Source organism: Lissotriton vulgaris, chromosome 6 (assembly GCF_964263255.1).
Source record: "Lissotriton vulgaris chromosome 6, aLisVul1.2, whole genome shotgun sequence".
Lineage (NCBI taxonomy): Eukaryota > Metazoa > Chordata > Amphibia > Caudata > Salamandridae > Lissotriton > Lissotriton vulgaris.
In genome coordinates this window covers 789,176,656-789,190,313 of record NC_141694.1, presented here as the reverse complement: position 1 = coordinate 789,190,313, position 13,658 = coordinate 789,176,656, and the positions used below count along the sequence as shown (strand labels likewise).

At 40.5% G+C, this 13,658-nt stretch overlaps 1 protein-coding gene across 4 annotated transcripts in view; it reads left to right on the top strand.

The window, feature by feature from the left end:
- The window catches only part of LOC147708009 (N-acetylglucosamine transporter UNC93A-like), a 534,754-nt gene that overhangs the window by 498,914 nt on the left and 22,182 nt on the right, over nucleotides 1-13,658 (top strand). For all 4 annotated transcript variants that reach the window (XM_086926817.1, XM_086926819.1, XM_086926820.1 and 1 more), the window contains one exon: nucleotides 7,925-8,136. In XM_086926817.1, the coding sequence (XP_086782943.1) occupies nucleotides 7,925-8,136 (212 nt within the window). The remainder of the gene's footprint in view (nucleotides 1-7,924; nucleotides 8,137-13,658) is intronic.

Here is a 13,658-nt window from a genome sequence, read left to right as displayed (position 1 = left end):
AATAAGGCCATACAAGACACTGGCACATCAGATGTTTGTGTGTCGGCAACACTTTCACCATTGTAATTTGATGAATACATGTATCAGACTTCTTGGTAGTGTGTACTTGTATAAATGTTTGAAATACATGTGTCATTTATTCGAAATATTTACATACATCTAATGTAGGGAATGTGTCTCAGATACACAGGAGTTAACATTTGTGTATCATCCCATGACTGTGCCTAATGTTTGCATAAACATATAAGTGTATGCTGCATTACTTCCTCTTTGAGGGCTCAGAAGACTCCATGGAGACATATTTAATAACTTGACATACTCCAATGTCTGAGTTGAAAAAACGTAAGCTTGTTAAAGTGTTAGTATTGTGTGTAGCACGTACGGGACATGTATACTTGACCACAACAGATGTTGCTTTGATCTGTCATTACAGGGTTTTTACACAGTGATAACTTAACACTTGAGTTTTACTGGTCCTGTTACAAGAGTCAGTACATACTGTTCAGACTGACAGGCTAGTGGCATAATTTTACTTAGCTCATTTCGTGAAGATGCAGTATTTCAAAATGTCTGTTTTTTTGCCTGAAGAGTTTTAGAGCACTGATGTTCAATATATAGGTGCCCATCTTGATGACTTTGGATGGAAGATGTTCATCATGTAAACTCAATTGACTTGTCCCTCTCAAATACTGTGTCACTTCCGGAATCCCTTGCAGGAGATGGTCCAGGTTGGTAAGGACCATGACCCTCAGGAGCATTACTGATCTGACAAGACGCCAAATAGTTTGTTAGTGGACATGTATTTATTGGTTATCTAAATATATATAACAGATGTTTCACATACCATCAGGTATTTGGGAAGCATAGTTTACTTGCAGACAAACAAGTGCCATTCCCACATATGTGTGAAGATAACAAAAACCTAAGTCAAAATGAGGCTAATGTTTGTTCTGTAACATGTTGTGATGTAACTCATGTGTCAAGTCTATGCAGATGATTGATGATAATCTCTTTCTCATCCTTGTTAACAGCATCATCAACTGCTACAGAAGGAGGAGACAGTTCCACAGAACAAGGGGAGCCACATAGGGTCCACTGCGGAGGAGGAGGAGGAGCAGGAGGGACCCAGTGGCACAGAGGGTGAGGGGAGCCACACTGAGGGCCGGGCAGAGACATCAACATCTGCAGAAGACAACAAACGCACCATTCATGACTCCCTTACAGTGGTGGCTGCTCCCACATCAGTAGACACTAGTTCAGAGTTTGCCATTACCACCACCTGCACCCTCACAGCTGCTCCCATTCCCAAGGTCCGTGGAGCCTCCCATGTTAGGGAGAATGTCTCCTTTGTGCCAGGCACCGCACCTCCTGCATCTGTCCCCCTTGCCGCCCTGAGTGTGGATGCCATGGATTTACTGAAACAGTCACATGTGGGACAGACATACATGCTGAGTGTCCTCCATGCACACACCAGTATTTTGACACAGTTGGTGTCATTCATGGAGGGCATCTCATCAAACATGTCTGCCCTACAGCGATCCAATCAGACCATGGCCTATTCACTGATGACAGCAGTGTTCCTCTTTCAGCAGTCTCTCACCCCTCCCACCCCTGCCCCAGTCACAGTCACCACTACCCTACCTGACCCCATACCACTCACACAAGCACATGCACACACAGCAACAGACATAAGCAGCACACTACCACCCAAAACAAAGTAAAAAAAACAAATCATGCACACTCCTGGGACTGACATCACACACACAGGGGAGAGGGTAAAAAAACTCACACACCCATCCACCGGCACTCCACATTCCACAGCTACCTCTACCTCCAAAACACCCACCCTTCACTCTCAAGCAAAACCTTCTTCACAGGTTCTCTTCCTCTCAGATCTTGGCCTCTTCCCCAAAGATTAATCCGACAAAACTCCTAAGGGGAAGAGGAAATACCCCAGGACAGAGAGCAGATCCACCCCTGCAGGTACCCCCACCCCTAAGAGTAGCCACACTGAGCCCCCCCTCCGTACTTCACCCAGGACCAAAGAATCTACTTCCCCAACACCATCCAAAACTTACACCAGAATATCAACTTCCACAAGGTCCAAGCCAACCCCTCCTAAGGTTGAGACAGACACCACACACTATTACACCATTACATCATCCCCAATATAATCAGGCCTTCCCCCCTACCACAGTCACTTCCCCTCCCAGGACAACACACGTTCTGTCCACTGCAGTACACCCACCACCCCTCAATCCGACCAGTCCACTGCAGTACACCCACCACCCCTTCAATTCGACCAGTCCACTGCAGTACACCCACCACCCCCTCAATCCGACATGTCCACTGCAGTGGAAGCCAACACTAGAGTAGGCACCTTCCCTCCCACAACCCACACAGGGACACCCTAGTCATGTCCCTGTGGTGCTTGGCAAGAACATATAGATGCCCCTCCAAGGTGAAATGTCACAGATTTGGTTCAGTGCAGGTATGCACGTGGGTGATTCTTATTTGCATCCCCCCCAAGGACTCTAAAATATTAGACTGGCCTTTGCCCTTATTGTTCTATTTGGAAATTTGTCATTATGAGAATGCGGAATAAAGCACTTATTTATTCTGAAGTATTTATTTGGTTGTAACAAGCTTTGTTAATAAGTGAACTATCATTGATGGGCTAATGTTATATTGGGCGTAAAATGATATGGTGATGTGATGGACTGCATGTGCTCCATGGCATATGTTTCCTATCACAGTTTGTATCTGAGTCCTCATTGAATAGATTAGCAGGTTGTCATGAGTCACAACATTTGTGAGCATGACATTAACATGCTCATATGAAAATCAATAAGAATGAATTAACTTTCGGACATAGGTCATGCTGACATTTAAAGAGATTGTACAACTCTTTCGTAGTGCAAACATCTAGGATGGACATGCAGAATAGCGCTGTAATGAGCTACAAGTCATGTTTCTCATATTAGAAATTATGTATACCTGACCTGTTACTAAGTGCAGATGAGTTCAGACACACACATGTACACATGCTGATGTAAACTAAGTCTGCAGTGACTTGTAAGTGTTGTAGCCATATCTGAGTGTCATCATGGCATGGTAGACCCCTGCCAAGGACTTGCTTTAAAAAGATGAACTTCCACTGCAGGGAATTCAACTCATGGCAGTGTGTTAATCAGTGACATATCCTGTAACTATGATGTGTGCGAGGTGAGCAGTAATCTCTGTCTTCCAATCAACTTTCATACCAACACAATAGTCCCTGCATATTTCTCTGTTCCAGTAGCTTTCTGTGTGCTGACTAGTCCAGTGCTTTCTCAAACTATTTAACTTTGAGTGGCCAAGATGTGGGTGCAGCATTAGAATAGAGTCATTCTGATGACATCCCTATTTGGGTTGAGACAAGGGCCTGCAGTATGATGAAACGCCCAGGTGACACATTCTAAATTTAGCAAGTAACATTTCTGATTGCATCATCATCATGTTTTAAATCTGTGATATCTTTTTGCAAATGTGGCATTTGTATGTGTCAATGACTGCTCCCAATCAGCATATTCTACAATTACAAATAGCATGCATGGCACGTGACACAGTGAGCAAGGGTTAGTGTGATAATATAAGTATGGCACACATCCTGACTTAGCATCACAGAGGGTCAGCATACATGCTTAACATGTCATTTGCACTTTGCGGCGGGTGCAGCTTACAGCAGCACTCACCACAATGTTAGCACAAAGCTCTTGCCTCCCCAAGCTGCTCGCTTAAACCTAGGGACCACTGCAAATTTGGCCGTGGCCAAGCATAAGGCTCGGCTTTGGGTGTACCATTTGAAACTGTCTTGTAGGAAAACTGGGCCAAGACCATAAAGACCATAAAGATCTTGTAGGCAATACAGAGTGCTTTGCAGTTAATTCTTTTTTCTTATGGGAAGCCAATGTTTTTTTATAGATTTGGCTGCCGAATAGTGTTAAAGAATCTTAAAAAGGAATCTTACTGCTGCGTTTTGCAGTGTTTGCAATTTATTCAGTATGTATTGGTGTGCAGTGAGACGTAAGCCATTGCAGTAGTCTAACTTTGCTATAACCAGGGATGTGATAAGTGTTTTTCTGGGTGCAATGGAATATAGGTTAGAATCTTTTTTAGAGTTCTCAGAGTGAAAAAGGCAGAGGAGGTCACTGCATTAACATGGTCTGTATAGGTAAGGTTGTCATCCATCAGAACTCCCTGGTTACGAACCTTCCTAACAGATGTCGGTAGGGAGCCTTTTTCCTGCACCCAGCAAGTCAGGGTCCAAAAAGAGGTTTGAGCTCCAAACAATAAGACTTCAGTGTTTCCTGAATTAAGCTTTAAGCAATTCTTGCCCATCCAAGAGTTAACTACCTGCATACAATCACAGAACCTTTGTCATCATTAGCCAGGGAGAGGACGATTTGTGTGCCATCTGCGTAGGAGGTTTGGGAAAAACTGGGGTGACAAAATATTAAACAGTGTCGGGCTGAGCGAGGATCCCTCTGGGACACCACACGAAAGAGAAAAATGATGCAAGGTAAAATGTCTAATAGGACCGATTGCTCATGACCCAGGAGGAAGGATTTCAGTAACACCCCGGTGGAACCAGTGATCCCAATTTTTGCTAGCCGGTCCAGCATCAGCCCCTGATTAATGGTATCAAAGGCTGCTGAGAGATCGAGCAGGATAAGGGCTGCCCCTATCCCATGGTCTACCGCCATCTTAATCTCTTAAGTAGCCTTGATCAATGTTGTCTCTGTGCTGTGGCCACTACAGAAGCCAAATTGAGTGGAGTCTAGAAGATTGCGGCATTGAATGTGATCAACAAGTTGGATGTTCATGAGTTTTTTTGCCGCCTTAGCTGGCAGAGGTAGGCAGGAGATAGGGTGGTAGCTATTTGGACCTTTGGGGTCCAGTGTTGATTTCTTTAGGAGCAGGCAACCAAGGCTTTCTTCCATAAGGATGGAAATGTGACAACTTGAACATAAGATGGTAGATGGCCATGAGTGTTCAAGCAATGATCTCTGCCAATAACCTGGCCACCCTCGGGGAGCAAGTATCCTGAGGGGAGCCTGAGGTGGTGGAACTGAGTATTTTGATAACATCCTCCAAAGGAGGAGGTCTGAACTCACTGAAAGTTTTCAGCTCTGGAGGTGGAAACAATGAGGACGAAGCACAGGAAGTGAGAGGGGATGCGGCCTAGAACCTATTGTACACCGCTTCTACTTTTTGAAGAAAAAAACGTTGCCCAGTGTGTTACAAAAGGATTGACTGGTGTCGATAGATGTTTAGATGTGTCCGTGGTTAACTTGATGACCATATTGAAGAGTTGTTTAGTTGAATTTTTGGTTGGTTTCTTCTATCTAGAGAAGTATGAGGCTTTTCCTTAACAGTAAGAGCTTTGTAATTTGCTAAACAGAGCTTGTATTTAGCCTTTTCTACTTCATTATAAGCAGTGCTCTATATATTCTCCTGTCTCCTGCAGTTTTGTTTGTGGTCCCTGAGCTCAGCACTGAACCACAGGGACGAAATGTTAGAGTGTTTAAATGTAACCATTGTTGCTGGTGCCCGAGAGCTGGCGGCAGTGTCTAGCCACTGAATTTATTGAGAGATGGCAAAGTCTACATTGTCCGAGAGAACCGTAGCAACTTGATTCAAAGTTTAGAGAGGAGATCTGGTTGAATGTTGTGCCAGGCCCAGGAGGAGGAACTGGTTGGTCGGACTTTGGTACAGGGACTGGGCTAGTTACTACAAATGTCAAAGAGGACAACACTGTGTTCTGACTAGACTAATGCAAGAGTTTTAAAGTTGCCTAAGGCAGAGTTATTGGTAAAGATTCCATCAAATGTGTGTCCTGGCTGGTGTGTGGAACCTACAACCAGTTCAGAGAAACCAAGGTCTGACAGTGTCTGTAGAAGATTTGCTGTATCTCTGTCATAGTGGGCCTCTAAGTGAAAGTTGAAATCGCCTAGCACCATGTACTCGGTAGATAAAATGTGTCCCTTAAAAAGATTGCTAATTTTCTTGGAGAAAGCTTGCCTGGGGCCCGGTGCTGTATAAATTACCAAACCTTTGAAGGACTGAATTTTTTGGACCTCATGCTGAAGGAGACTGCTTCACAGTGCGGTGAGGGGGCACTGCTGCAGCAGACTAGTAGGTCTGCTCTGTGAACTATCGCTATGCGCCCCCAAGTTTCAGCAGCATATCTAATCTGCAAATGGCAAATCCCTCAGGTAAGGCTGCCAGCACGTCAGGACTGCAAGCAGGGTCTGCCCAGGGAAGGGGTGTGGGTGTCCATGAACAGCAGGAATTCGAGCTGTGTTTTACCAATGATCCGGCATTTATTAAAACACAGAACATTATCTCTTTGGACGTTTTAGCTTAAAATTGGAGGCTGCAAGGGTTTAGACGTATATCAGAATCCACGCTAGGCACTATCAGGGGGTGGGACACCGTCAGAAGTGTAGTAGTGTGGAGTAGTGAAGTGAAATGTGAAGTGTAACTATAGTTGATGTTTAGATAAATGATTACCCAAGGGTTCCACCTGGTTTCACCTGGACCCCAGCACTGCTGTCTGTGATCAGGCCTTGAATAATTTTGGGAGACACAGTGGAGGGGAGAAAAGTGGTTCACCTATCTGTGCAATTACTGTAATATGAACTTAAGTTACTGCACAAGGAAAAGAGTGGTAAGATTCATTAGGCATGCCGGCACTATAGTACAAAGAATGTATTACTGCACAGAAGATGCACGGGTGAGGCTCCTTAGCATATTGAATGCAACCATGGAATGCAACACCATCCACCTCTGCAGACAATAGGTGGTAATGTATGGTTTATATTGAGAATGAATCACTCTTTACTCACCTCATCTACCTTATGTCACTGCTTGCATAGTATTGACATAGTACTTCTGGGGAATAACCGTGGTTTGCATTCTTAAAAGTGCAACCTAGATGTTTGACCATATGGATTTGCCTCATGAGCTGATTTCTGTTTCAACACTTCCTGTAGCTTTACTTACAATTATTCTCTACTTTCCCTCTAACCTCATCAGGTTTAAGTAGTATTTTTTTCCCTATTACAGGTGCAAGATATAATTATTATCTTTTATCTGTTTTAATGTATTGGACTGGGAATTCTATAATTGGTGCTCATCTGTAATTAAATGTTACTAACCCTATCATTTTTCGTCCAGACCTAAAGAAGTCTTATGATTTGTGCAACACTACCACAAAAGTTCATTCATTTCATTTACTTTAGGGTAGTGTCTGTTGCAGTTGAAGCTAATCAAAATATTATCTTGGGTATTGAATGTGATGTATAGAGCTTTCAAACACCTCCTTGTAACTTTGTACTTCAGTAAGGAAAGAACCATCACATTATTCTTCTTGAATTGTCTATAAGAGTGCATTCCATCTACAACATCCCTCTTCAAAGGAAATTAAAAGGCAACTTGTTTCCTTTACTTATGTCCTGAAGCCAGATATTGGATCTAAATAAATTTTTCATTTTAAAAATAAAGTTTTACTATCTTCCTGTTTATATTGTTTCAAAGACACTGTTCTTCATCAATGTTTCAAGAATTTTCTAATTCATCAGACAGAGTGTTTTAAACAAAAGGTATATCAAAAAATGGTAACACAAAATTAAAATAGGAAATTTCATAGGCACAACAACAAATAAGTATAATAATTATGTAGAATGTACTGTAATAAAATAGGACATTTTCTAAGGTCCATTTTGGGGTCTTGGACGTACATAGTCTGTATGTTTCACAGCTGATGTACTATATGTAGCAAACTAGCTAACCCATCATTGTGTACTGTTTGTTTTACTACATCTGATATTTGACATCTCAAATGGACTTAGCTCATCAATGTTTTGGTTTTTCCTTGCAGGCTGTGGTGTGCTGGCTGTGCTCATAGTTGCTCTATTTCTGGATCAGATTAATCTCACAGAAGGTCATGAAAAGGAAGACAAAAAGCTGACCATATGCATGTCTTTTATGGCTACCTTCCGGCAACTGAAAGATAAACGGCAATGCCTTCTGATTCCTTTGACAATGTTCAGCGGTTTCCAGCAAGGATTTATTGCTAGTGATTATACAAAGGTACACATAAGTATGGGAAAGTGTTTCTCAAGCTTTCTCTTGAAAAATGTGTTCATTAATTGTTATTTTCTTTGTTATAGTTATTTATTGCTTCCAATGCAGGCACCAAGAATCATAAAACAAAGAAATCACTTGTTAGGTTTTGCAGACACAGTGTTATCTGTTTGCCAGAGCACAGGCAATTAAAACACATCATATAGAAAGAAAGACAATGGGTCTATCCCATTACGTTTGCTTGTGAAAATGTAATTCACATTTTGAAGGAGCAATGAATCAGGTAACTATCTGGGCTCTTTCCAATTTGACTTTAAATCATGGACAGGCACTGAGTCAGAGGTGCTTGATGGAATTTCCATCTTTGACATTATGTACAAATTGGACCCAGATCTCTTGATAGTCTACTGGTTTCAGTACCCTTGACTACAGTATTTGATGTAGAGAACAAAGGTGGTGCTCGAGGTAAAGAAGTAGCAGTTAAATGGTTGCAATCTTTTGCAGAAAATAAAGAAGTCAAGATCATTCTGGGCAATGTTTCATCTCTCCTTAAGAAGGTGCACTTTTGGAGCACAACTATACCCATGGTTGCTACTATGATTGTTCAACATATATGCAAAATCATTGCATGATGTATTATTCTGTCAGAATGTAACATATCACACCAACAATACACTTTGCCCTTAAAATCTTCAACTATAAGGGTGATGACAGAAAAGAGTGGCAAGCTTTGAAACTTGGAACTGAAGGGATGGATTACAGCTTTCCGTGACTTGACGAGCATTAAGGTTCATTTTAGCCCACAGATAGTTATCACTAATTATACTCATGTTTTATTACTATTGTCCTTGGGGTGTTTGTGTTTGTCCCCTGTTGCTGTGGAATAGGAGTATGGGAATACATGTGGGCCATAGATATCATTCTTGGATTTGATAGATTTGTTATTTTATTTAATTCATTGGTTTATCTTTTTCACCTTAAATCTGAATTCATATTTATTGGCCAGTAAGTACGATGACTGACTCAAACACCTCTCACTTGGAGCAGCTGGACTCCAGTTCTGCTTTACTTTGGTCACTGCTTCATATTTCTTTCAACACTCTTAATACATGGTTGGTTATTTGTATTTAATTTGAATTAATTGTTAATTAATTTGTAATTGTTAATTATTTAATTGTTAATTTGTAATTAATTTTTATTAATAGGTAACTAATTGTAATAATAATTTTATTTTGTAATTTTAAGTGATTAATTATTAGATTATATTAAATTGGTAATTACTTTTAATAAATTTTTTATAGATATTAATATATATATATATATATGTTTTAATATTATATGAAGTATTTACTTTCCCTACTGTTGCACTCTCTGGAGTGGGAATAGTAATTTTTACCCCTACGCTATCCAACGCTTTCCCTACTGTTGCACTCACTGGAGTGGGAATAGTAATTTTTACCCCTACGCTATCCAACGCTTTCCCTACTGTTGCACTCTCTGGAGTGGGAATAGTAATTTTTACCCCTACTTTATCCAATGCTTTCCCTACTGCTGTACTCTCTGGAGTGGGAATAGTATGTTTACCCCTACGCTATCCAGCGCTTTCCCTACTGTTGCACTCACTGGAGTGGGAATAGTAATTTTTACCCCTACGCTATCCAGTGCTTTCCCTACTGTTGCACTCACTGGAGTGGGAATAGTAATTTTTTACCCTATGCTATCCAACGCTTTCCCTACTGTTGCACTCACTGGAGTGGGAATAGTAATTTTTACCCCTACGCTATCCAACGCTTCCCCTACTGTTGCACTCACTGGAGTGGGAATAGTAATTTTTTACCCCTACGCTATTCAGCGCTTTCCCTACTGTTGCACTCACTGGAGTGGGAATATTAATTTTTACTCCTACGTTATCCAACGCTTTCCCTACTGTTGCACTCTTTGGAGTGGGAATAGTAATTTTTACCCCTACCCTATCCAGCGCTTTCCCTACTGTTGCACTCACTGGAGTGGGAACAGTAATTTTTACCCCTACGCTATCCAACACTTTCCCTACTGTATATTGTATATTTTTTAATAATATTGTGTTAATATATATATATATATATATATATATATATGTTTTAAAAAATAAAATTGTATTATTTTTTTAACTTACATTAATTATTTAATAATTTTAAGGTTACGTAAGTATTTTTAAGTATATTTTAATTATTTATTTTTAATATTTTTTTAATTTTCCATTAATTTTAATAAATTTGATATTTTTACAAAGTACATATTTTTAAACAACATTTTGGAGTCGATTTTTTGGTACTTACCTGTTTGTAGATAGGACTTAGATATTTTGCCTGTCGATATTTTTGCATCGATATTTTTAGTACTCTATATTTTGTCCCTCGATATTATGTCAGTGATCACTGATAATGACCTCGTAGTTGCCAATGAGCTCAATACACCATCGAATATGGACAACAGGTAGACTCATTGCCCCTCTATAGTGAAAAAAACATCAGTAGTCCAGAGTCAATGGTCTTGTTATGAGTACCCACCTCTTATCTACGGACAGTTCTTGCACAGTGTGATCACTATTTAGAGCACTCTAAATACTGAGTACTGTATTATGTATAGATAAATGCTTTGACTTTGGTTCAGTATGTCTTAAGTTTGTGTAGAAATGTATATTCAGATGTATTATGCATTCTCTGACTGAGAAATGTTTGTACTGAAATGAGTCTACCTTGAACCACTGTATTTTTAATTATTAGTAACAGTATGGTAAGTTGTGGCATCCAAACTTCTTTGAGCAGCTCTTAATTCCTGAAGGTTGAATTTATTGATTCCAGTTCTGTACTTAAATACTCCAATAAATGGCTCAATCGTATGGTCCATAACCCCTTCGACATAATATGCATCACAGAGACCTTGTTAAAAGCATGATTAAGTGCCTCACTTATCAAAGCCCTTTCCCCTAGATTTGTGCTTTAACCAGAAAGGCAAAAAAGTGTTGGCAGCTTTCCTATCTTTATTAAAACTCCTAGTCAGACATCTTATTATCATATTATCTACCTCCTAGTCAGACATCTTGCCAAGTGATATATATATATTACTTCTCGTTTTACATGTTCTTGTCGTTTAGTGTACTATTTCAGATGTTGGTGAAGTTATAACCTCTTTTAATAGGTCTCAAACTTTCCCTACAGTTTAGGAGATTTGAACTTACATGTGATCAACTACCAGGTCATATGTATTCATGAATTTACTCTGTTTCATTCATACTACTTACAACTACATTCTAAGGTCACTAATCATATAGCAGGTTAGCTGTTTGACTTAGTAATCTCATTTGACAAATGACATTATGACAGTCAATACTGTCATGTTCGGATGAACAGGCGACTATCATATTGAATTCTTAAGGCTCTGTGCCTCACCTACAAGCTCCTCCTTAATAGGAAAAAAATTTCACTGGATGATTTTTTCCTATTTCGGATGCATTTTCAAATCTGGCTTACTTATAATGGATACCTCTTTCAAATCTGGGGAATTCTGCACACAGGTCTCCGGCCTGCTACACTCATTTTCACCTATTTTCTTGCGACTGATTAAATCTTGAATAGAATCTGCTTATTGGTAAATAAATGTTCTTTTTAAACTTAAATGTACTTCTGAAAAAGCTGAGTCAGTCGTGGCACAAATACCACCAATAAATTAAACTGAATTCAAGACCTTCTTGAAAGCCTATAAGCAGGCTATACGATAGGTTTCCTCTCAATATTAATTTTCCAGAGTACTCAATTTTATTAAAACCAAAAGGAAATTTTTAAGACTGTTGATGGTCTTTTTGGTATAACTTGCTTAACTCTAGCTTCTTACCTCGCATTTTCTTTTCCAATGAAACTGCCACGTTTTTTATCTACACTCCTATCAAATTCAAAAGCAAAAATTAGTTAATGTGACATAGCTAAACTTCACATAACATAAGACAACATAATATAACACAATTTTATGGCAGGTTTTGAGTATGTTTGTGCAATCTTTGCTCGACATGGGTTTAGATTCGGCTCCAGTGCAGTTAGTCATCTTGTGTTTTTTTGTCTGCCTTCTTTTTTGTTATGCGATTGTAGCCAGTAAACAGCCTGGAAAGAGTTCCTGTTGGGGTGGGGTAGGTTTGCTGAAAAATAGATATGACCTATCTGTTCATACCACAATGACTACTAGCTATTTAGAAATGGAGGTTTTTGAAGGATGTGAAATTTACCTAGGTTTTATGACAAACTCACTATGCCGTAACCTTTACACAAAGAGCTGGGCATCTTGCAAGTAACAACTCATACAATAAATTGGAAAGAGTATGAAGATTGTGTAAGTGAATGTGATTACTCAACTCATGCTTGTCATTTCGAAAATGTTGCTCCTTTCATGATTTTTATGCCTATTTACAGTACTATTAGGAGAAATTGCCTGTTAACAGTCATGAGGGGTGTAGAGGTAGGGCCTGTATAAAAAGTTTTATGTTTGACTGAAAAACTTAAAATAGTTTTCTGTGCTTCTAGTTACATAGCTAAGGCATGCGTTGCACACATTAGATATGTAGCTATGAAGATGTGTAGATACATAAATAAATATGTAACAATATCTTTTGTGCTTCGGGGGAGATATGCTGTATATTTGCACAAATCATTTAAATAAGAATTTGAATAATTGTGTTTAGAATTATTTAACATATTTTGGGGTCGATTCCGAATCGGGAAAAAAAACGTCAGTACGATTTGTATCCGGAGCCCTCTCTGTACGAATCGTACCCGTCCATTCGAGTCGCTTAGCACGATCCGTATTCCGTGAATCCGTCAGAATCGTTGCAATCCGTACGTATTGCAAGGCTAAAACCGTGAACCGTACGACTCGTACACATGCCGTACGACTGGTCCACATGCTGTACGACTCGTCCTCATGCCGTACGACTCGTACACATGCCGTACCACACGAGGAGTACGATCCGGACCGGGGTATGAGGACGCGATTCGTATGGTCCACGTCAGGTAAGGGCGAGTCGTGCGGAAAAGCACACAAACGCATACACACCGTCCGGTCCATACACCTACGATCATGGGGTACGGTCCGTACAACCCATGATCGTAGGGGTACGGTTCATACCCCTACGATCATGGGGTGTACCAACCGTACGATCATAGGGTGTACGAACCGTACCCCATGATCGTAGGGGTACGGTTGGTACCGCTACGATCATGGGGTGTACGAACCGTACCCGGGGGGACCGTTCAGTACCTGTTTCGGCGAAAACTCTGCTTTTACGGCTGTTTTCAGCTCCCGTAGGAAAAGGGTTGTACGGTGCATACCCGACACGTATCGTACTTTCTGGGTCATAAAAAACAGCTGCGAAATGTACAGATGTCGCATACAGCGGGTTCCAAGGGAGAATCGTATGGAGATTAGAGTCGTACGGTCTCTGTACGACTCGTACGGAGTATGGCTCCTGGTACGAATCGTACTTCGTCGTACGTACGGGG